The 26691-nt window shown below is 17.7% G+C and overlaps 6 protein-coding genes across 6 annotated transcripts; 4 read left to right on the plus strand and 2 right to left on the minus strand.

The window, feature by feature from the left end:
* Positions 1 to 583: 583 nt before the first annotated feature.
* SRAE_X000247800 (Hypothetical protein) lies at positions 584 to 929 on the plus strand (the record flags this gene model as incomplete). Its single annotated transcript, XM_024645760.1, has 2 exons — positions 584 to 823; positions 867 to 929. The coding sequence occupies 2 exons, from the start codon at positions 584 to 586 to the stop codon at positions 927 to 929; spliced, it is 303 nt and encodes a 100-aa protein (XP_024500011.1).
* Positions 930 to 2264: 1335 nt separating this feature from the next.
* On the plus strand, positions 2265 to 2602 carry SRAE_X000247900 (Hypothetical protein; the record flags this gene model as incomplete). Its single annotated transcript, XM_024645761.1, has 2 exons — positions 2265 to 2492; positions 2555 to 2602. The coding sequence occupies 2 exons, from the start codon at positions 2265 to 2267 to the stop codon at positions 2600 to 2602; spliced, it is 276 nt and encodes a 91-aa protein (XP_024500012.1).
* A 5825-nt stretch (positions 2603 to 8427) lies between these two features.
* Positions 8428 to 10347, plus strand: SRAE_X000248000 (Calmodulin-like protein 3; the record flags this gene model as incomplete). The annotated part of the gene is made up of 3 exons (XM_024645762.1): positions 8428 to 8556; positions 8609 to 8947; positions 10306 to 10347. The coding sequence occupies 3 exons, from the start codon at positions 8428 to 8430 to the stop codon at positions 10345 to 10347; spliced, it is 510 nt and encodes a 169-aa protein (XP_024500013.1).
* A 554-nt stretch (positions 10348 to 10901) lies between these two features.
* Positions 10902 to 11259, minus strand: SRAE_X000248100 (Hypothetical protein; the record flags this gene model as incomplete). Its single annotated transcript, XM_024645764.1, has 2 exons — positions 10902 to 10922; positions 10978 to 11259. 2 exons carry the CDS (start codon positions 11257 to 11259, stop codon positions 10902 to 10904), a joined length of 303 nt encoding a protein of 100 aa, XP_024500014.1.
* Positions 11260 to 13920: 2661 nt separating this feature from the next.
* On the plus strand, positions 13921 to 19237 carry SRAE_X000248200 (Potassium channel subfamily K member 18; the record flags this gene model as incomplete). Its single annotated transcript, XM_024645765.1, has 7 exons — positions 13921 to 13995; positions 16247 to 16399; positions 16584 to 16773; positions 16826 to 17754; positions 17806 to 18277; positions 18639 to 18869; positions 18918 to 19237. The coding sequence occupies 7 exons, from the start codon at positions 13921 to 13923 to the stop codon at positions 19235 to 19237; spliced, it is 2370 nt and encodes a 789-aa protein (XP_024500015.1).
* A 5951-nt stretch (positions 19238 to 25188) lies between these two features.
* Positions 25189 to 26202, minus strand: SRAE_X000248300 (RNA-binding protein squid; the record flags this gene model as incomplete). Its single annotated transcript, XM_024645766.1, has 1 exon — positions 25189 to 26202. One exon carries the CDS (start codon positions 26200 to 26202, stop codon positions 25189 to 25191), a length of 1014 nt encoding a protein of 337 aa, XP_024500016.1.
* Between the last annotated feature and the right edge of the window lie 489 nt (positions 26203 to 26691).

Consider the following 26691-nt stretch of genomic DNA (forward strand, 5'->3'; position numbering starts at 1 on the left):
TTTCTAGCTCCATACTTAAAACTTATTTTTAATTTAAATATTCATCAACTTTTAATTATAAAAATATCTTTATTTTGAATTAGAATTATAAATTGTAGTTTTAATTATTATTATTTTTTCAAAAACATAAATAACCAAATTTACTTTATAACAATAGGATAATTATGTTTTCAAACATAATTTCAATGTTTTATTCTTTAAATTCATTTGTATATATATAATTTAATAAGAAAAAAAATAATATTTTTTTTAAAAAATTTTTAAGTCTTTGTTTGAAAGTTAAAATTAAAAATCAAACATAAGCAATTATATTATATTATTTTTTAGATCTTTATAAACATAATTAATATCGTAATATAATGATTTATAATAATTTATTTTTTTTTTTAATTTCTTCTTTTTTTTTTATTAATTTCTTTAAAAAATAATTTTTGTTTATAAAACCTAAATGTTTCTGTGCATATTTTTTATAAGTCTTATTTTTACATGTTTTTTTTTTGTTTAAAATTTGGCTGACACAATTTAGTAAAAACATAAATAATTTTAGACTTTACCCATTTTCAATAAAATTTCAAAATTTATAATGGAAATGCAAGAATTATCTAACAAAAAAATATCAAATAATGAATCTACATATGTTAAAGCTCATTATCTTTTTTTTCATTGCAAAGATGTCTCTAGGAATGCAATAGAACAAGGTAATTTAAGTAAAGCTTACTTTGAGCTTATTAACAGTGTTAATAAATTTCATGAATTTATGCAAGCATCTGATATTAATTCCACTGAGAGAAACCAAATGAGAGCTTGGTATATGAATCTTGTGGTAAGTTAGAAATATTATTAAAATAAATTATATCAATATTTAGTTTGAAAGAGATGAACTTTATATGTTCGCCGAAAACAAAAATATCAATCTTTTTGAACATTAAAAGTATTTTGTTATACAAAATATACTCAAATACTTTATCAAGTATAACGAATTTATTCATTAATAAGATAATATATTAACAGTATAATATATAAAGAATATTTCTTTTTTTTGTCATTGTTAATATCAATATGAAAATTATTTTCCTTTAATAAAATTGAAGTATATATAATTATTTCAAAACTTTTAATATTACTTTTATAAAAATTAAATTATATTATATTGTATTTAAATTTTATACAATTTTTTGTTAAATATTATAGGTAAAAAAAACTATTATAAAATAATCAATCAACATTTAAAATATTTTTAATTGTATATAAAAATTAACATATTCTATATGATTATTGGATAACTATAATTTTCTATTCTTTTAAAATATAAAGTTATTCAAAAAAAAAGATTAATAAATATCAGTAATATTATATTAAGTTATTTATTACAATATAATAAAATATTATCTTATGAAATGTCATTGAAATATATGTCTTTTTAAAAATTCATCTTTGTTATTTTTAATAATTTTCAAATTAATTATAAAAAAAGTTCTTTTTACTTTATAAATAAATTTAAAAATGACATGATATGACAAAAAAATAACATTTTATCTTTTAAAATCGCTATAATCTCTTTTAATTGTTTAGTAGACCGTCAATAAATCTTTTGAACTTAAAGAAATAATTTGACAAAATCAGTCATGCTATAAGAAGGTGAGATTATTTTAGTTATATATATATATATATATATATAATGATATGTTTTATAACAATATTTTATTTCGTACTGATATAATACATAAGGTTACTTCTCATATCATTTAGAAATTTTTATATTCATGTTTAAAAAATTACCTGCTATTTTTATTACGTGTTATATCTTATTCATCGTTTTTTTTTTCTCTTCATTTTATATTTTATATATTATAACTATATAAAAATTAATTATATTTTATCTAATATAAATTAAAGTTTTATAAACATGATTTTTCAAATGTTTATTTAATTATTTATAACTATAATTTTAGTAAGAACAAAAAAAAGTTTTTAATAAAAATGTTTACTAAAAATTGTTAAATTATTTACATAAATATTTTCACATTTTTTTTTAAATATATATAAAAAGCAGCTTTATTACCTGTTTCTTGAAAAGCAACATTTATAATATTCCCTACAGTTTCTTTTAAGTATATAATTGACTATATACATAACTCAAAGATTTTTAGATAAAATGTTTTTATATAAAAATAAATTAGCTATACTTTTGCAAATTATAATAAACAAGATATTAAATATTTATTATTAAATTTTTTTTTTCTAGATATCTATAAAAAATAATTATGATTAAAAATAGTTATATTTATCAAAAAAATGAACCATTTAAAGCATTAAGATATATATTTAATACAACAAAAATTCAATGTGCATATTATGTGGCATTAAATGAATATGAAAATGCCATATCTGAAGTTAATGCTGCTTTTGATATTTTTATTGATCTTATGGATAGTCATAAAACAATGGATTTAGAATATTTTCAAATACAATCATGGTATCATGAATTATTGGTATGTAATTTAATATTTATATTATTCATAACTTTTTTTTTTAATATATTTATCTATTTTAGGAAGACAAAGAAAAAATTATTGATCAAGCAAAAGCTGCCTCTATTTAAATATAATGCCCAAAATGATTGTAATTGTTTCTTAAATTTTAAAATTGCAAATTTAAAAATCTAATTTTAATGATTTATAAAAAATTTTTCTAAATAAATAACAGTCATTCATTTTTATAACTTTTATAATCTTCTTATGCAAATATTTATTTAATATTACATTTAAAAAAATTATATATTCAAATAATACTGCAACAGTCTTTTTTTTTCTTCAATATTAAATCATTTTTCCATAAAATTAATTCAAATATGTAGAAAAAAAAAATTAACTATTCTTTTTAAAATTTTCTATAGAATAAAAATAATACAAAATTTAAACAATTTCTATAATATAAAATTTACAATTTTTAAAGAATATTATCAAAATATTACTTTATTTGAAAGTGGAAACATTTATCATTAAAAAAAAAGAAGATAAATTGTTTAAAAAAAAATGTATAAAGAAATTCTTGTTTCCACTTTATCAGTTTCAAAAATATTACTACAAAGAGAATTTAGAAGAAAAAAAAATTATATTACTAAGACCTGTCTAAAATATATTTGATAAAATGTTTTATCTAAATTTTTGATATAAAGTGTATTTTGTCTCATTTTAATTAATATTTGTTGTTAATTTTATTTATCAAAAAGCAATAAGTTAGTTTAGTTGAATTACATTAGATAAAGAATTATAATCAATTAAACATTAATAAAATTTGTATTACAAAGGTAACCATTTAGTTTTTAACATTATTTTATAAACTGATTAAATAATAATAAAAATTATTACTATTACAAAAAAGTATTACTTTTGAATGATCAATTTTTATAAATATGAATAAAGATATAACGAGTATGACATATCAATAACTATTTATTATTTATTTTTAAATAGATTTACTCAAAAATAATTGTTTCTTTTTATCAAAATATTGTTATTTTTAATAAATATAATTATCTATATCAAAAAAAAAGTTTATCTTTACTTTTAAATATGAAAATTTATTTTTTAATTTAATACAATGTGATTTTGAATCAATATTTTTCTAATGATAATAAATCTCAAAGCATATTATGAAAATAAGAAGCAAAAAAACATTGGTTAATGAAAAAAAACAACTTTTATTTATTGAATAATATTGTATATCACTTGTTCTTTTATTTGTACAATATTTTTTCTATTAGTACTACATAGAAGTTCGTTCTTCCTATATTAATAAATTATTTGATTTTTTTATTTTCAATTTTCGTATTTGTTTGATTTAAAAAAAAATTTTTTTTTCTATTAAAAAGTTTGGAAATGTTAATATAACTTTTTATTATAAATTACTTAAAATATTATAATATTTCTGATAATTTTAAAATTTAAACCTTTCCCAACATCAAATTATTAACTTTTTTTTTTTCAAATACAATTTATAAATAACATATAAAAATATAAAATTTATTTTTTACTTTATAAAATTAATTATAAAAAGTTTTAAAAGTTTTAATAAATAAACATATTATTTTTATGTATATATTTGTCATTATATAAAATATTTGCAAAAAAAAAAGACAAAAACAAAAGTGTTTTAAATTATTAAATCTTTTTTTTTTATTCTTTAAACCCATTAATTTAATAGTTAAATGTTTAATATGTTATTCATAATAAATAGTATAAATATATAGAAATTTAATCATTTTATTTCTTTTATTTTATTGTAATCTTATAAAATGTTTTTTTTATAAAATTTACTCGAATTTTAAAGAAATTTTTATTAAAATTAACATAATTAATTTCACTATTAATAATAACGAAATTTACATTTTATGAGTATTAAAAAGAAGCTTTAGAAATCTTTATAAAATAATACTCGATACTAAAAAAGACTTATGTAAAAGTCTTTTTTGTATATATTTTACATAATTTTTTTTTAAATGTGATATAAATAATTATAAAAATGATTTACAAACTATAATATATGATTAAGTTATCTTTACAATTTTAAATAGTTATAAACTATATTTAGAAAAAAAAAATTTTTTTGTTTAAATATCAACTATTTATTGCATATTGTAGTTTATTTTTATTTTTATTCATGTATACATTTATAAAACATATTACATAAATAATTATAAATTTATATTTTACTTATGAATTTTAGGTATAGAAAAAATATTCTAATAAAATAAATATTTCGTATTAAAATTAGATTAATATTGAAGTAGTTTTTTTTTAGTTCATTAGTCTTTCTGAATAGAACATTAATCATATAATATTATTTACAATTATACATTTTTAAATTTATTCATTAACAACTCTTAAAAATGACAAAAGTAAAAAATCATTTAAAAAATTTTTATTTTTTTATTTCTTTTTTAATTAAACTTTATGTTATTAGCCTTTTTTCTCTCATACATATATATATTTATAATTATTTTATTTTTATAAAAATAAATTTAAATAATATATTTGTCATTGATAATATAACTTTTACTTTTATAACTAATAATAAGGAAAGATACTTTGAATTAAAAAAAAAAATGTAAATATAAAAACTTATTAAAATAAAGTTTTTATTTCTTTCTTTGCCAATTTTTATAAATATTAAAAAGATATGATAATTTATGTTTAATTAAAAAAGAAATACATACAATAATAAGTCTATGAATAAAAAATTAAATATATAAAGTAATTTTTTTTTAAAGTTTAATTTATATAATAACAAGAAAAGTATATTTTTTATTTCTATATGGCAAAATATAATAAAATAAAAAAAAGATGATGATTATAATACTTCTACCACAACATACATCAAAAATAATTATATATATTCGTTTTTTTTTTTTATTTTGGATAACCTGAAAGCTGTTTTTATTGTTACAATTTTGTTAATTAAAATACACTTTTTAAAATACTTTACAAATGTTTCATTCATTGTTTTTATATTATTATTTTTAAAATATTTGTAATCCTTGAACTTTTTATATCGTTTTTTTTAATAATATATGTATTTAAATAATATAAATATAATGTTTTATTATTGATGAATTATTTTTACTTTTTATTCATAACTATAAAATATTATTTTAAATCATTTCTATGCTATAAATTAAATAACTTTTTTTTCTTTTATAGTTACAAACTATTTTATTGTTAAACTGTTTGAAAAGAAAAAAATTTTAACATTAAAAAAGTTATACTTTAAATAATCTTATTTTCATTCATTTAAACAATTTTTTTTTTACATTAACAATTTATAAAATTATAGACATATAATTATTTATTTAACTTGATATAATTTCATCAAAACTATTATATTAATCATGTTAATACAAGTAGTTTTATTGCGTCATTATTTAAATATTTATATAAATTAATTAAAAATTTCTTAGATAGGTAGAATATTAGATACACGTGATCCAAAAATAATTGAATTCCAGAAATTTATTATTTTTTCTCCGAAAGGAAGAAATGTTATCATAAACCTAAAAAATATAAATATTAGAAAAAAAAAATTTTCTTATCATTTTATTTTGTTCCTAGTTACGAATTGTTTCCTTATCAACAAATTAAAAAAAAAACATAATAAGATATATTTAAGTGTAATATGCATTTTTAATTTTATAACTATTAAAAACAACAAGAATTTTATCTGTTATTATTTAATAACAAAATGGTAATATTTGCATATCCATATATATATATATATACTGATATATGCTTCTAAAACAAATTTGAACTTTTAAGATGTTAAACAATACTTAAGTAAAAAAAAATTTTTTTTTTAAAAAGTAATTTACTTTTTTTTAAGATATATACTATACATAAATAATAATTATATATTTATATAATTACCGAATATTTTTGCACTTACCAAACTAATGCCAACATTTGAAAAATAGCTGCTATAGTAGTGAGTATGACATTATTAATCTAAAAAAAAAATAATATAATATAAGTTAAATTTATATTTAATATACTTTTTTTTGTAAAAATTATTAATTTTATATTTTAAAATCTTTACAATATTTAGTTGATGTATTTTTTTATTTCACATATAATACAATCTTTTCTCTATAAATGTACATTTTACTTTTATTAAGTTTTAAAGCTAACTTTTTATATTTTAATATAAATAAATAATATATTAAAATAATAAAAGAAACTTTTAAAAACAATTTAAAATTTTTTTAATTAAGTAAAAAAATTATAATTAAACTTAAATTTTTATTTTTGTAAATACCTTATAACAAGAAAGTATATTGTTATAAACATATACTTTTTATTATTACACCATTTTTTTTTACAATACATATCAAAAACTTTGACGACTAAATTTCATTACTAGTCATCAGAAAACAAAAAGTTAAAACCAAACAAAGTTTAAAAATTTTTACATGACATTTTTAAAATGCTATCTTTTGTTTCTAAATTTTGTAAAAGAATGAATATAGTATAAAATATAGTAATATATTTAAAGTTATATATATATTTTATTTAAAAATAAAAGTCATTTATTTATTTATTTTTAATCTAATATAAACAATCATTATAAAAATGGGTAGTTTTTTTTTAAATTTTAATACTTTATTAAACCAAAAGATTATTTTTTTTAAATAAAAATATATATATAAATTTAGTTAATCTTAAAAATAATATATTATTCATTACAATAAATATACTTCTTCCTATTCTTTTGAATTTTGATTCTATGATAAATTTTTAATGATATTTCATTAAGATATTTTTGAATATATAATAAATTTAAATAAAAAATTTAAATGAAGTTCTGATCATTTATAATTATTCAATGTAAAAAAACTCATTAATTATAGTCATCAACTTCCTCATTTTTTTAAAATTCCTATTATTATTGTTAATTAAGTAAAATAAATGATTAAAAGAAAAAATTTCTATAAAAATAAAATTTATTTTATGTTTTTATATATTTATTTTCAAAACAATGCGCCTAAGAAAAATATGTTGAAGTTGAACTAACATATGTACCACCCTTTGTCCCTTACTATCATTTTCTAGAAATATGTTAAAATTTATTTGAAGCTATCATCGTTGAATAAAGAAACGCTATTTCCCTGTGTATATTATCATGAATAGATATCTTATTTTCTATTCATTTTTTATTTTTTAAGCAATTTACTTGCCGGGAGGTAAAAAAATTATTTCCGCTAATATATATTGTTAAATTTTTTGATAAAATATCTTTTGATCATTTAAAACATTTTTCATTTTTTTTTCTTAAATATATATATATACATATATATATATATATATATATATATACGTATAAAAAATATATGAAATATCACTATTATTATAATAAATAAAATGTTATATTTAATATTTCTTATAACATTAATTGAAAAGTCATTCAAAATTTAGGTACATATATTTAAACTAAAAAAATATATATATTTATCTTATTAACATTTAATATCATTGTTTTAGTTTACTAAATTTGATTATGAGGTAAGGTTTATATAATGGTTAAATCTATATATTGATAAGATACCATTATCTATGTCGATTTTTAATTTTTTTAATGGATATCTATAAAAGAAAGGATTTATGTGAATATATATGTGACATCAATTTTATTGCATTATCATCGGATTCTCATAAATTTAACTTAAGTATCAATTATTATAATTCATATAACATTATTCTAATTCTTCGTTTCTAATTAACATTTACTTTTTTAAAATTATAAATTTTTATCTATCAACAAAAAAAAAGTTATCAAAACATTATTATATTAATATATCTATTTTTTTTTATATTTAAAAAGTAAATTACTATTTTCAGAAAAAATTTTTAAATTTTTTTATTTGTTTTTATCAATATGTCCCAAAACAGAAAATTATCACTATTTAATAGATGGAAAAATAATAATCATCAAGAAGCTGAATTAGAAGGAATAAGTGATGAAGAATTAATTGAATATAAAGAAGCATTTCGACTTTTTGATAAGGTTTTGTTTATTTTTTTATTTTTAAAAAAAATTTTTATAATTACAATTTTAGGATGGTAATGGTTCCATTTCTTCAAAAGAATTAGGTGTTGCAATGAGATCTCTTGGTCAAAATCCTACTGAACAAGAATTACTTGATATGGTTAATGAGGTTGATATTGATGGAAGTGGAACTATAGATTTTCCTGAATTTTGTCAAATGATGAAAAGAATGAATAAGGAAAATGATAGTGAAATGATTCGGGAAGCATTTAGAGTTTTTGACAGAGATGGAAATGGATATATCACAGCCGATGAGTTTCGTTATTTTATGACTCATATGGGAGAGCAATTTAGTGATGAAGAAGTCGATGAGATAATTGCGGAAGTAGATATTGATGGTGATGGTCAGGTGAGTAAAAAAAAAATTACTTTATCAAAATTTAATCGTTATACATTGTTCAAATTCTTATTTGAAAAGTAAATCATTTACCAAGATAAATAATTAATTATTTTATAATTCTTATAACAATTATTATATATAAAATAATCATTGTTCTTTGATTTCAAAACACATCTATTATGTTAGTGAATTAGCTTTAATTCTATTATCATTTTAGTTTTAACAAGTGCAAAAATATTTTTATAATAGATAGATAATAGATATACTAATAGTATCATAAAAATGTAAACAAAATTTGATAACTTATCTTTTATATCTGGATTTTACTTTATAAATAGCTTTTATAGTGAGAAGGAAGTGATGTCAATAGTAAAAACATATTTTAAATATCTCATATCTCAATATAATTAGTATTTATTTTTTTATAAGAAATAAAAAAAGTAATTAGTTAATATTTAGTTCTAAAATAATTTCATCTAATCAAAAATTATAAATCTACTTAATTTTCAATCTATCAAATATTTTTTTCAAACTTTTATAACTTATGATCAATTTTATTATATTATATATGATATTAATCATGTGATATTACAACATTTTAAATAAAAAAAAACACTAAATTTTAAGTTACTTTTTAACATTTTTTACACGCAAATATTTTAAAAATAATAAAAAATACTTGTTTTTTTAAAAAAGTTTTTAAAATGCAAGATAATTTTTATCTATTATAAAATGAAATAGTTGTCTCATTTTGAATACACTTCATTCATGCCATTATATTTTTTTTTATGAAAATTATAATCATTTTAGATGACAGACAGGTTAAAAATAAAACATTTAATTTCATTGTAAAAATATTTTTTTTTTCTATAATAATTGATAAAGTTAAGAATAGGAAGTAATAAATATCCTTTGTCATTTAACTTATTCAAGAATAGTTTCAAAAGTTTAAGTGCATTTTTCTACAATTATTTATTGTTAACATAAAATAATACATTAGATTGTTTTATTTATGATGGATAAACGGTTTCTATTTCATATATAAGGGTAGATAATATGTTATATATATAAGTTGTTAACAATAGTAATATATTTAAATAACGGCCTAAAAACAAATATAAAACTTCTAAACCATGCAATGATTTGTCATTTCTTTTAAAAAAAAATATAAAGGAAGTTTAAAAGAATTGAGAGTTAATCTTATTGAAAAGAAAATTTGATAACTTTTATTTTGGCATATTCACTTAGATATGTCGCTATTTGGTATTTAAGTAAAGAAAATGATTTATATTAAAATATAAATAAACAAAGGGATTTTAAAAATATATTTAAATATTTAATAAATTTACTTATACATCTATTTTCAGATTGATTATGAAGAATTCGTCAAAATGATGACAGATTCATAACTTATTACTTTATCAACTGTTTGTAATATTTCAACAGCCACGATTGATACTCAAAATCTCACTAATTGCCTTTACTGGCCGTATTAGATTTTTCACCAACAGAAATTGTAAATTGTTATATATACATTATAATATGATTAAAAAGAATGATTAATATTGCATTTTTTTAATTATTATCTATTTTTTTTATATTTTTACTATATATATTACTTATTTTTGCACAAAGAAATAATTTTAAATAATTAAAAAAAAATTCTTATTCTAATATATATATATTATATAATTAGTCTAAATTTCTCAGTTATTCAAATTTAATAAAAATAATTATAAATACATTTTTTTTTGTTTTAATAAAAAAAAAATAAAAAAACTTACAGATATTGAGACAAACAATGTTAAAATGATTGATAAGATATATGTTATTGATACTGTACGCCTTTTATCCGATATAAGAACTTTAAAAAAATTTCGCCATCCTATTAAAAAGGACAAACCAGTCATCAAACATATACAACCAATAGTATTAAGTGTTGCAAATTTTTTTGTATAAAATACTAAAACTGGAATAAGAAATCCTGCAGAAACAAAACAAATAATTGCCATTATAATAAACATTACTGTTAAACCAACACGTTGTAAATATCCAAGACCAAAACAATCATTTCCATTATCATTACTATTCTTACGATTTGATAAGTTAAACCAAGATGATGATGTATCATTGTTTTCATTATTTTCATCTATCAATGGTTCGTTTAAATTATCATCATTCACTCTATTTCCATTCCAATTAGATAAAACTCCTGTTAAACGTTGTCCAATACCAATTGATTTGAATGAATTTGTTATTAAACCTATTCCTGATTGATTTTTACCTCGTTGTTCAGAAACATACTCAGAAAGTGATGTCATTTATATTATCTATAAAAAAAAAATGTGTGTATTTAAAAAAATATTTTTTTGTTATAACGAAAATAACATATATAAAAGTGTATTTAGAAAAAAAAAACAGACATAGTTAATTTTATCTATGATTAAATTAATTTTGAAATTTAATAAGATCAAAGTATAATAAAATTATAAATAATTATTATTTTAGGAAACAAAATAAGTATTGTGAAATAAAAATATACTTTTTTTGTTAATAATCATGAAACTATTTTGTTTTACCTGAAGAGATAAACACTTTTCCAAATCTGTCGTCATCATAAGAAACAATTTATTATTTACAATCAGATGTTTGATAATAGGAAGTCTTTTTTTTTTTAAATTGATGGGTAATAATAGATTTGAATATTTCACTTGAGAGTATTAATTTTTATTATCTTTTTAAAAAAAATAAATGTTAAAATGGTATGGTATGAAGTAATGGAAGTTTTTTCAAGATTTTTCATTCAAATTTTTCTCTTGAGAGTTGATTTTAACAAAAGAATACTTTAAATTATTCAAAGAATGATACAATGATGAAGGGTCACTATATGAGAGATTAATTTTGCTCAATTTTATGTGCTGACAGTTACATTCTATACAATTAATTTTTTTTTTTTATCAAAAATAATTTTTAATAGAAAACATTTCTTGGTAAACTTGTAAACTTCTTTTTATCATTTTTATTCCAAAAAAATTGTAATTTTTTTCTTTTCTAATGGCTTAAATATTTTCCATCTCATTAAAAGCTTTCTAAAAATTATAAAGTCTGGGAATAACAATATATTTTCATATGGTTATTACAAATAGTTAGCAAATTTAAAACTATTTACTTTTACTAAAAGAGATATAATGTTTAAATATTTACTCACTTAATTAATAGTAAGGCTTTTTAATGCTTGTCTTTATATTAAAACACATTTGTTAAATATAAAAATAATATTGTGTTCAAAAAACTTTAACAAAATTTAAAATATATTAATAAAATTTTTTTGATATTTTTAATGTATTACTTTACTAAAGTTTAAGAAACAATAATATATTAATAATATCGGTAAAAAAAATTTTTTTATAGTTTTATTTAAGATCCTTTTTAATTTTTCATTTAAAAAAGCATTTACAATGTGATGTTCCCATTATTAATTCATTTATATCTTTTACATTTAATCCATACATATGCTAGATATCTTTATAATTATTATAAAGATGCTAAATAAATAAATAATAATGCTTCTAAAAGTTTAAGCTAAATATTAATATATTATAGTATTAAAATTATTGTCTTTATATCATACAAATGCATTACTTAATCTTTTGTAGTTGATACTTTTTTTTTCAAAAGAATATATTTTTCTACCTAAATAAATAAAAAAGTTAGTTATAAACTGATTAATGGTAATAATTAATACAAAAGTTCAAAGAATATATTTAGTTATACTTCATATTAAAATTTTATTAAAACATATGGCTATAAGAATTTTTTTTTATAAACATATGATTTTGTTTTAAAATTATTATTTTATAATAGTAATAATTTATTAGACAAAAGAAAGAATATTTCTCACAGGTATTATTAACTAATAAAACTATAATCACCATGATTAAATTATTTTATCAATTGGTTTTATTAAATAATATTTATTTTGTGAATAATAGTACATTAATCTAACTTTTCTTTTCTCAAATTTCATAAAATTTATATTCACAATAAAAAAAAAATATTTTGATAAAACAAAAGATATATTATTTATAATTTTTTTCTAAAATGTTTCAATATACTATTTTTATTCAAAATAAAATTTTTTTTTTCTAATACATTAAAGTAGTTGTCTTTTGATAATATAATTAAATATATATTGTTTATATATTGTCATAATTTTTTATTTTTTTTTCTCCATCATTTTTATTTTCTCATTCGTAAAATTTTATCATAAAGTTAAAGAGAAAATCATAATATTGAGTGAATTTATATGCAAATTAATGGGTAAAAAAAAATTTATCTACTATTATTAACCTGGTAAAATCTGGATGAAGCAATATTTTAATTTATTTGCATATTTATATTTTCTAGTTTTTTTTTTTGTTTATTTAAAAAAAATTTAAGAAAAAAAAATAGTAATATTAATTTTTTGATATTTGATTAAAAATTTATAATTTTTTGCACATATAACACCTATCTCTTTTTGAAATTATTTTTATTTTTAATATATGAAGTGTGTTAACAATATTAAATTAAAGATAAAATTTCCAATTTACTTAATTTTTGTTTCAACCACATAGAATAAATTTGTATGTATATTTTATTAAATATATATTGAATTTGTTATAAGGAATATTTATTAAATAGTAAATAAAATAATGATCCATCTTTCATTTGTTACTTTTTGATATTTTTACTTAATCAGTGTTGACAATTTTTTACATAAACTATGATTTTTGACTTATTAAATATCAATGTTATAATAAAAAATATTCAATTATATATGCATTTAATTTATTAATATAAATAAAATTTTAATTTGTAGTTTTTTAAATTTCAATCTATTTTAGATATTTCATTAAAAAAAAAAAGAATAATTTATATTTTCAAGAATTACTATCTTGAACCAACTAATATATTATTTCCTATAATTCACTAAACTTGATATGAAAGAGTTAGAAAGTCAAAAAGACAATGTAAACAATGATTCCTGCAAGAAAATAAAAGTTCATTTTAAGAAGGTAATTTTATATATCATTTGTTTTTACAATGTAAACTTTGTCAAAATTTTATTCCATTATAATTTTATCATTTTTGTTAAGAATATTCTTTTAATATACCATTTATCATAACAATAACCTTTACATGATACTTTAAAAAAATTTATTTTATCAATGAAATACTAAGAGAAAAAAAAACCATTTATAAAAATATAAATTAAAAGAATCATAAAAAAAATAATTTATTGCTTATTTATTGATGTTTTTCTTATCCTTCTCATAATATTAATCTTTTCAAAATAATCTTTTTTAATTTTTAAAATATTTGACATATTTCAGCAGAAATTATGAAGTAAAATATGGTAATATAAGAACGAAAATAAAATAATCTTGATAAAAATATTTTTGATAATAAATAATCATAATATTTTTATATTTATATTAAATATTTTTGTTTATTATCATTATTTATAGTTAAATAAACATATTTTTGTTTTAAATTTATTTAAATGATTTAACAATATTATGTTTGTAACATTACAAATAATCATTAATTTTTCTATTTTATTTTTATTTAATCTACTAAAAAAAAAGATGGAAAAATTAATGGAATTTTTTTTTAGTTGTATCATTACATATTTGTTTTCCTTTACCATAAAATAATTTTCCTTATTTTAATAATTTTAAAAGAAATTTAAAAAAAAAAGTGTATTAAAATCAATTAGTGAAAATAAAAAGATAAAGTGGTAAAATTTTAACTTTAATCTTGTATTAAAAATTATTAAATTACTCCTTTTTCTTGTAAATTCTTCATTTTGACTAGTCACTTTTTTGACCTCTTTACTCATTAATTTTCCCTTATAGCTATTTCAAAATTAGTATGTCTTCTTTTTACTATTTATAATTGTAGTGTAATTATTTCTTTTCATTCTTTTTATTCAAATTCCTCAAAAAGTTGTGTGAATTAACTTTAAAGTCCTCTTGTTATATTGTTCAAAAATACATTTATTCATTGTAAACATATTTATTTCTTATCTTATTGAATTTAATAAACTTATTTAAAAACAAAAATTTATACTTATAGAGGAAATATTAAAAATTAATTTTTAAGAACATATAAGATATGTAAATAAATTTACAAAATTTTGATTGAGTGATTTGATTATCAAAATAAAAGAAAAATTTTCAAGTAAAACAATTTTCATAATATCCAAAATATTTATATTATGTTTGATAACTTCATGTTACAATATTAAGATTTTGATGAGATAAGTAAACTTAAAGTATACGATCATATTTATCTTTTTATTATATATGGTACTTTGTTCTTTTCTGACATGGAAATGTATTTATGACCTTACTAAATTGTTTTCGTCTATAAAGATATAAAGCTCTTAAGATGACTGATAACAAAATATTAGTAAATGAGTATACTAAAGTTATATAAAGTTTGATATTTCATAGATCCAACTAAAACGTGTACTTTTCTATTATGCTTCTATACTATTTCTACTTTTAAGATGTCTTCAATTTCACAACAAACAAATTTGAAACAATATTGTAAATAATATATTTTCTTAAAAAAAAGTTTTTCCACGTTATTATCCATTATTTGAAAACATTAATATATATATAAATATACTAAAATATATTTACTAAAAAGTCTATATTTTCTTTTTTATTTATCTATTATTTTCACAATAAAAAAGAATAAGTGTGAGAAGATAAAATTTATCAGGTTTATATAACAAATAAATCTACTTGTTTTTGTTTAATGAAAATATAATCTTTTAAAGAAATGATATTTACTACAACAATTACAATTGTCATTTTTGTAGCTTTATATTTTAGATAACATTTATAATTTTTAACACCATATATTATTTTGAAACTTTTTTTTTAAGTAGATCATTATTCATAATTCTATAAAATGAATTGTAATGGAATTTATCTAAAACAATCTTATTTATCATCTGTCATATTTTTTTAAGACAAGTTAATGATCTTCTTAAATATTATATAATTTTATTTTTAAAAATATAATTGTTACTATATTTAGCTGTTTATGGACATTTAAAAATCTATTTTTAATAATTTATATAATATATGTAATTCTCAAATTAATATTTAAAAATGGTTTATAATAGAAGGTATTCATCTTTTACAAGTTCTAAAAAACTTGATATTAAAAAGGTATATTTTAAGAATTTCTTAACAAAAATAAAAATTTACAATCATAATTAATATATAATTTTTTAATTTTTTTTTTTAGCTAGCACCTTATGCTCTTCATTTTTTTATAATTGTTGCTGTTGGTATATATGTTATCGTAGGTGCTATTGCCATACGAAATATTGAAGCAATTCCAAAAGATTCTTTAAATAAGAAAGAATTCTCTATGGAATTCTTAAGTAAGCAAAAGAATGTATGTTTTAATTATTTTACAACAATATTACTGTTCTTGTACAAAATTTACATATTTATGATAACAATCAATGTTGATTGTTTTAAAGATAATAATACTAACAATATTTTAGAAAATTATTTAATGTTTTAGGAAAAAAAAAAGATATATATTTATATATATATAATGTTAATTTATTTTATAGGGAAATAATAAATTGTTGCTTATAAATAATGATGAAATGTATAAAAATAGAAATGATATTATTGATGATTATTTAAAAAAAAATTTAAATAATGTTAAGTATGATGTTTCAATGTTTACATCTAAAAACAATCATAGTACATTTAAAGATGATAAGAATAGCTTTTATCATACAAAACGCAAACCAAGAAGTAAGTTATTTTTTATTATTAAAAATAATATATTTTAAAAAAAAAATTATAGTGCTTAGAAAAAGACGTTGTGTTATAAGTGCATTAAAAACTATCTCTAAAGGGAGTAATTGTAAAGAGAATGCCATTAACATTGAAATACTCAAAATTTTGGATGAATGTTATAAAGAAGATTTATTACATACAATACATGAATCACCATCTTATGAACATTTATCAATACAAACAATGGATTCATCTCCTATTATCTTACAAAAAAATACAACTGAAAAAGATTTTATTAATAATAATACTAATGAAGAAAAAAATTTTTTTAATGATATAAATTTAGAAGATTTATTTTTTATAAAAGATTTATTATCTGATGATGAAAATTATACATATTGGACATTAATGGATGCTATATTATTTTGTTTTACAGTTATTACAACAATTGGTTATGGTAATACAGCACCCCAAACAACAGGAGGACGTTTGTTTGTTATTTTTTATGGGTTAATTGGAGTACCTTTTACAATGTTAGCAATTGCTAATTTTGGTAAATTTTTAGCTGAAATTCTTAAACAATGGACAAAACCAATGTATTATTGTATTAAATATTGTTGGAGATGTTGCAAAAAAAGAAAAATTTTAAATAAATCAAAAAGTAAACAACAACTTATAAAAAAAGATTCAATAAATAGTTTTAAAGAATCAGTTGTTGATGTTAATGGTAATACAACAAATATATTATCAATGGAAAATAAGAACAATGATATTGAAAATAAAATAAAAAAACAAACTAAATTTGCTATTGAAACAGAAAAAATAGAAAAAATTAATAATAGTATTGTTGATGATGATGATGAAAGTGAAATTATACAAGAAGAAGATCCTTTTGAAAAATATGGTGCAATAAGTCTTTTTATAGCTTTTGTTTTATATATAGTTTTTGGTTCATTTATTATAGCATCATATGAACCTGAAATGGATTTTTTTAAAGTAAGTTTTATTTAATATTTATAAAATAATATATTAAAAATATATATTAAGGCAATTTATTTTAATTTTGTTACTCTAACAACAATTGGTTTGGGTGATTTAGTACCAAAAAGTCAACGATATTTAGCAGTTACATTATTATATTGTGTTATTGGTTTAGCATTAACAACAATTGCTATTGAAATTGCAGCAGATTATTTAAGAAAACTTCATTATTTTGGTAGAAAAATTGATAATGTTGGCAATGTAGCAATATGGTTTGGTGGACAAAAACTTACTATGAAACAACTAGTTAAAAATTTGGGTGATCAATTTAATATACCAGAAAATGAATTAAATGAATTAAATATGAATAATTTTGTTGATTCTGCAATAAAAGTAGAAGCAGGTGAATTAGAAACATTAAGAAAACCAAATATTGATCCTAATAAACCTATTTATATAACAGATTTTCATGAAATTAATGATGGTGCAAGTGTTATATTTGCTGATGATGAAGAACTTTTAGAATTTCCACCATTTCGTAATGAATAGATATTTGATATTTTAATTTGTATTGTGTTAAATTCTTATTTCTTGTTTATTATTCAATTTCTTATTATCGTATTAATTTGTTTACAAATTATTATATATTGTTTAAAGTTTATAATAATTGCTTATATCTATCACATTAAGATATAGCATGCTCAATTTTATGTTTACAGTAACCATTGCTTTAATATTTCAGTTATTGATATCAGTAATTTTATCAAACTAATAACTTAATCAACTTGTGCTTGTTTCTGTGAGTTGTTTCATTGAGAATAGTTTTAATATAAACTATAAAGTTATCTTTTTAGTTTTTACTATATTAAAACTTTTCTAACATTTTTTTTTTATTTCAGCAAATCCATCTATTGCACAAAATATATTGCCATCACGATCTTTAAGCCCTTCTTTAGCTTTTTATGAACATGCTATTTTAACACCAACACCACCGCCTTTACCACCAAATGAACGAGGATCGATAACCTCATATGAAGGAAATCTTTTTAAAGGTTTTAAAAATGACATAATTTCAAAACACCAAAATGTAAAATATTATGACAAAGATAATAACATAAGGAAAAATAAAGGTAATATAAATAATTATTTATATATATATATATTATTAAATTTTATAGATTACTTACCAAATGGAAAATTAAATGGTACTAAACAATATAGTGATGAAGCAAGAAGAAGATTTGAGGCATATCGACAACAATGGCAAAAATTTCGTGTTACACAGTGGGAAGAAAATGATACTAAGTCAAAAGGCTCTTTACAAAACATTTCAACTGTATCATTATTTAAAGAAAAACCATCATTAGTCACAAAAGAATCTTCTTTGTCTTTAAGAAGTAGTAAAGATTATTCTTCAACATCAATCTCATCAATCACAAGCAAATCTTTTAAAATAGATTTTCCACCATCAACAATAGCACATGATAATAATGTATAATATTTAAAAATAATAATAAATTTTCATATCTTATATTTTTCCTAAATATTTACCTTCATACTTAACATCAAAAAAAAATCAAATAAAATATATTTGATTGATTCTATGAGACAAATTTTTTTAATTATTTTATTTAATAATTATAAATGGTGAAATTTTTTGAATGTCTTTTTATTGCTTTTATAAAATATTTTCAATTATTTTGTTTTATTATTTGTTCTTAATAGAATCTTGAAAATTTTAGATAATAATATAAAATATTTAAAAAGACACTTTAAAATGAATAAAATTTAAAATATAAACAAAGAAAATAAACGAAATATAAGCTTTTTAATGATAATATTATTTTTGAATAGTAATCATATCATTTTCGATAGTAAAAGAATTATTTTATAAAAATTGTAAATTTCATTTAAGTATCAAAACTTTCTTGGCTTAAAAAATATGTGTTTAAAAAAATTTTTTTTTGCAATATTAAATTAAAAATTGAATTCATTATTTAATATATTCAATATTTAATTATTGATAACAAATGACAATTTTTAATAAATTAATTTATTAATAAATTGAAAAAGTTCATTTTTTAAGTTAAAAAAGTTACAATAATTTTTATCATTATAAGATTTATCAAAATATTTAAATTATATTGGTACTAATCAGACGTAAAAGTAAAGGTAGATGTAGCACTTACAGAAATCTTTTTTTAAATATACTTAATAAATTATTTAAAAGTTAATTAAAATTTTTTTAGTTTAACTAAGTACAAATCATAGTTAGCATAAAATTGTAGAATAAAGAAAAACACTACAGTAAATTTATTTTAATGGTTTTAAAATACTCGAAAAAAAATGTTACAATTATTCTTTTATTAAAGTAAAATTTAAAATGTAAAGTAGAAAATAGGATGAATCTAACTTTAAAAAAAACTATGATTTAAAAAATTTTCTGTTATATATAAATAATCGTTACTTATAATAAAAAATTAAAATTAAATAATTTTATTATATACATAATAATTAAGTTTTGTTTTTACCTAAATTATTTTGTCAAGTTTTTACTCTGAAAATAACAATTTAATAAAAAGAAATTAGGCTTGTTTTATAAAAATCTTATGACAGATAGAAAACTTTTTTTTGTTGATAAATTTCACATTAATATTCAAAACTTATTTGATCTCTCTTTGTTTCTACATTAGAAAAAAACTTTTATAATAATCAAAATAAAAATTTTGATAAAAATTTCTTTTAATGTCATTTAAATAATGATTTTTTTTATAATAATATTAATGTATATTTACAGATTATAATATGATTTTCAAAATATTTTCACAAGAATCTTAAATAAACTTCTTATAGTACATTTATTTTTAAATACTAATTTAATAATAAAAAAAGTGTTAAATGTCACATGTTTTACTTTAATAGATATTATTTAAATTTATTATGACAAGTTATATATTAAATATTATTAGATTAAAAAAAAATACTTCAAAACAAGTATATTTATACTTTTGATTTTAATATGGTTTTAAAATAAAGTTTAAATTTAATATTTTAATGTACTTTGGTATTTTTTGTAATGAACTTAAAAAAGTTAAACTAAATATTTTTTACACAAAATGCTTATAAACGATAAAAATAAAAAAATATTTTATGTAATTTAATTTTCCATATTATATTTTAATGCGTAGGTTTATGCTTATATAATTTTAATATTAAAAAAAATATTAAAATAATTTTTAAAATACTTTGTTAATAATCAAAAGATTAGAGTAAGTATAAACTGTTAAATATAAATAACGGACAATTTGTAGATATTTTTAATATATAAAAAAATGTCAGTTAGAAAATGACAAATTATAATATTTTTAATATTTGTAGAAAATGTACAAAATTACTTTTTTTTATATTATTTCTAATATTTTTTTTTGAAATTAATATAAATTACTTTTATTGGTAAGAATTATTGTAGATTAAATTAAAAATTTTTTATTAAAGTAAGGATTTTATTTATAAAAAAAAAACATTATTAAATAATTATACTTTCACTGTATTTATATTGTTTTTTAATTGTATAAAAAGTTTTTGACATATAAATTTTTATAATCTTGATATACTTATAATTTATCATATCATTTAATAAATCTTAATTTTTACCTTTTTATTTAAAAGAAATATTTATTTATAAAAAATCTCTCTACTAATTTGTTATTGTTATAAATTGCTCAGTTTAATTATTTTAAGTATTATCTTTGACTTCTTTCAGTATAGTTTTTTCTTAAAACAAAGTGTTATGTTATCTTTTAATAATTTTTTTTGATTTAACAACTTTAAAATATTTACCTGTTGTATTATATTTTAATAACATTTAATTGTTTTTGTCAAAGAAGTAGTTAAGAACAGAAATGAAGAATACAATGGCTATTTTCAAATAAAGTTTATTATTAAGTTTTTTTTCTTTGTTCTTAAAATTACAATTATTTTAAATATTTAAAAAAAAAATAAGTATGAATTAAATGGTTTACTAAATAAAAACCATTGAGAGATATTAATTATAAATACTTTAGTAAAAATTACCTCTTTTTTTGAATTAGTATTATAAAAAAAATTTTTATTTATTTTATTTTTATATTAATTTTTAATATTATAATTTATCAGATGATATTCAAACAACATTTACTATATATTAAATAGTTGATCAAAAATGAAATAAATTTATTTTAAATTATTAAGTTTTAAAAAAAGTATATATTGAGAATATTAAAATAAAAATGATTAAAACATGTTTTCTGTTTTCCAGAAAACTTATCTATAATTAAAAATAGTACAATTATCTTACAAATTATTTATGCTTAAAATGATAATATTAATGTTAAAGAAAATTTATATTAATATATGTTGCTTCATGTTTAGCACAAATCAAAATACTTGTTTTTAATTATAACAAAAGTTTTAAGTTATTATTATACAAATTTTGTTTAATATATCAAAACTTTTATTTGTACTTTAATTAATAAAATTTTAAAATCTTACTTTATAGAAAAATATTACTTTTGGTAAAATATTATTATTTATCACTATGAATCTTGTTTAGGGTAATTTAGAGAAAAAATTGCAATTTAACATTTATAAATAATCAATTTATTCAGAGATATAATAAATTAAGTTTGGTATGACTAAAGACAATATTGTGTTCAAAATAAAAAATGTTTTAAAAAAATTGAGTAGCTAGTTTGAAGTAACTATTATAAAAAAAATTTTTATATTACTAATCATCTTTTAGTAAGATACTTGTTGTATTTGCCAGATTATATTTTTAATTGTAAGTCAAACACATGTTACAAGATCTTTGTAACGCATATTATTGAAATTAACTTGTTTTATTAATTAATCTTAAGTAATACTTAAACTGTTTTTTTTTATTTCAATTTATCATTTTATAACTTGAAAATAAAAAATCTTAACCTTATAATTTGTGTTATAAGTTAAAAAATTTTATCAAATCATTTCATATATAAATAGCATTATCTTATTATAATATTTATTAATGTTTCAAATTTAATTATAGTTATAAAATTTTGGAATTCAAATTTACTTCTAGAAAATATCCCACTTGAATCTACTTATACTTGCAAAAGAGAGAAGGATAAATAACCAAGCAAAAATTTTAATAGGTAATTTTAAAATTTTATATTTGTTTTAATATATAATTATATAATCTATCATATAATTTAAATAAATTATCAATTTATTTTAATAAATTATTTAGTATTATAAAAAAGTATCTTAATTATTGTAATTTTCTTTTTTTTTTATTTTATAATTCACCTGTATATTATTAAAGACTAAAGTTAACTGACTTGTTATATTTATTTGCATATTTAAATTTTTTCATATTTTTTAAAATGTTTATAAATAGATAGACTTATACTTTTAATATTAATGAATTTCTAAAAGTACCAATAAAATAATTTTATGCTTTTAAAATTATTAAATAATTTATATATTTAGTTACTTTTTGCATAATAATCGCTTAGTAATTATTATATATTAAAATTATAACAAATGAAAGTACTTACAAATTTTGATAAACTTCTTTTTTAAAGCACACTTTAAGATTATTAAGTAATTGTCATATGTTATTTTATTAATATTTAAATGTATATTTATTTTAAAAAATTAAAAAAAAAAATTTAATTTAAATAATTATGTCAATTTAAAATTTAAACTAAAAATATATACTTTTAAAAACTTATTTATTAGGTTATAAAATTATAATTTTAATGTAAAATTTTTACTACAATTCAATTATAAAAATTGTTTACCTTTAATTATCTCTTGTATAACTTTAATTGTCTCAGTAAATGTGTAATAAACTATAAAATTAACTTATAAAAATCTAAAAATAAAACTAAGAAAAATAGAAATTTTTAATCTATTAAAAGATTTTAGTTATGTCTTAAAAAAAACATTTTATATTTTTATAAAATAAAGTTATTTTTGTTGTTGTAATGATAAAAATTATATTCATAATTTTTTTTGGAAAATAAGATTATAAAAATTCAAAAATCATTTGCATTATTCATATTTCCAGCAATAACTTTTTTCAAAAATTAAATTATTATACAATTTAGTAGTTATCAAAAAGAAAACTTTTATAATAAAATTACTATAAATATATAATTTAAAAATAAAATAGTTATGGTAAGATAACCAATTTTTCGACAACTTTATTCACTTGAAAAATAAAATTTTTAAAATGTTTTATATTTAATACTTTTTTTTATATAGAAGTAGATATATAATTAAATTAAAAAAGTTGTTATTTGATGTAGAAAAATGTTCTAGATATATTATATTACTATTATAAATTTCACTGAATGTTTGCAATATTATATTTTTCAAAAAAAAAAACATTTTTTAAAATAATTATGTTTGCTTTGAAACCTATTTTATTTTAAAGCGTGAAAAAAATAATTTAACAAAATTAAGTGTCAAAGACAATTCAATTATTAAATTACAATAAATAGCATGGTGTTACTTGAATGTTTTTTTTATTGATAAAATGTTATAAAAAAAAAACATCCATTATGTTATAATTTACACGTGCAATTAAAGTTATGTTTCTAATTTTGAAAATAAACTCGAAAGTTAGTTATTATTAAATATACTAGTATGTTTTTTTTTAAAAAAAATATTTCCTAAAATTTTGTTAATTATTTAAAATATGCTGGAAAAAAACTGAAGCTAACATTTTAAAATATTTTCCACCATATTTTACAAGAATATTATTTGTAATTTTTTTTGTAATTAGTAAGGCATAAAAAAAATGTATGAAATATGTTAATTTATGTTTAAACAACAACAAATTATCATAAGGATAAATGAAAAAAGAGGAAGTAATTATACAACAATATTTGTACATTTTTTCAAAATCAAAAATTCTGTTTGTTTTAAGGTTTGTTGATGATGCGACGCACACAGAAACTTGTTCTATTTTTGTTAGAGTAAAATTTTTTTATGTTGAGATTAAGTTGCATAGATGTTTTTTTTTTGGAAGGTTAGAAGATTGAGATATTGATAATTTTAATAATGATATTTTTGTTCAAGTAAAATTGTTTTTTTTTGCTTAAAAAAAAACATTATTTATTGAGGCATTTAAGTATGGTAAATACTTGACTGGCAAAAAGATCTTCTCCGTTATTGAATTCCTATGACAGCATACTAATCTAAAAAATTGCCTATTTTGATATATTTTTTTTAAAATTTTTCTAGACAATTATTTGAAAAAAAATAAGATAGATAGATAATTGTAATAAAATTTGATTTTGAAAATTGTTGAAAAAATGTTGTATTTTTATAATGGTGTTTAAGGGTGTCTTGAAAAACTTTCAGTGTACACACAATAAAAAATGAAAAAAAATGTAAATACATTTTTTTTACCATTTTACTTCATTGAAATTGTGTTTGAGGGTAACGTTGATTATTTCTTCCTCCATTAGAAGCATAATTTTCGTATCCTGTATTACCATTATTTTGATATCCACCATATCCACCAGATCCATTTTGTGGATAAATTGTACTTGGATACCAATCAGGAGCCCAACCAGCTGGATTGTAATTTGGTATAGGACCACTTGCCAATCCATTCCAACCTTGTGGGTACCAATTAGGGTTAGCAATATTCATTTGACAACGATAAGCTCCACTAAAGTTTCTCAATGTTTGCAAATTACGATGATTACTTACGAAACGTTTTCCTTGAGGAACGGCCTTTTTAACGTCACATTCACGAACACCAAACATTTGTTTCTGTTCAGCAGCAGCACGATCAGCAGCTGCTTCTTCTTCAAAAACAACAAAAGCAAAATTTTTATGGACTTTTGATGTTTTATCAAATGGCCATTCAATATCTTCGACTTTTCCAAATTTTTCAAAATGTACTTTTAAATCAGCTTCTGGGAAATCCGATGGAAGTCCCCCAACAAAAACTTTTTTGTTTTCACGAGATTTAGCTGGTTTAACTTCAATTGTTTTATCATTGATATTTTGTACTCTAACGCTTAAAGCATTAGAACAACCAGCAGCTGTTTCAAATTCAACAAATGCAAATCCTCTTGATCTATTGGTTAGACGATCATATTTAACTTGGACTTGAGCAACAGGCCCAAAACGAGCAAAATATTTGCTAAGTTCTTCATTAGATATATCGTAAGGAATTCCTCCAACAAATATCTTTTTGTCTTCATTTCCTTTCGTTTGTCCTTTACCTCCTGGTGAGGTAGGACCATTAGTTTTGATGTTTTCAGATGTATTTCCTTTACTTGAATCTCTTCCACTTTCTTTATTAATTGGTGATGTAGATCCGGAAGAATTCTTAGTAGAAGATGGAGCATCAGGTTTACTTTCAGCTGGGGTAGTAGCGGCAGGGGAATTAGCTTTTTTATTACCTTCAGATGAATCCATTTTACAGAAAAAAAATTCTTACAATGTTATTATTATAAAATAATTAAAAGAATTTTAAAAAAAAAAATTAGCAATTACAAAATTAACCTTTAAATAAGAGTTAAATAATTGAATAAAAAAAAATTACAAAAAGGTGGTTTTTACTATCTAAAAAAAGTACCCTGAAAAATAGAAGATTAGTAGTTTAAAATTCAAATAAACAATAGTCAATAGTCAAAAAATCGATATGATATACATAAATAGAATAAGAGTATATACAATTTAAAGATTAATTTAAATACTACTCAATTGGTATTATTTATATTTTTCCGTTATAACACACAACACGACAATTTAGTAGTATGAATAAATCTTAAGAATAATTTTATGTTGCGCAAATTTTAATCATATTAAATGTTATAATTTTTTTACTTAATTATATAAAAATTAATTTTATTTTTTTTTTTTATATTATAATAAATAGAAATAATTTTAATTTTAGAAAAAATT

Source organism: Strongyloides ratti, scaffold srae_chrx_scaffold0000008 (genome assembly GCF_001040885.1).
Source record: "Strongyloides ratti genome assembly S_ratti_ED321, scaffold srae_chrx_scaffold0000008".
Lineage (NCBI taxonomy): Eukaryota > Metazoa > Nematoda > Chromadorea > Rhabditida > Strongyloididae > Strongyloides > Strongyloides ratti.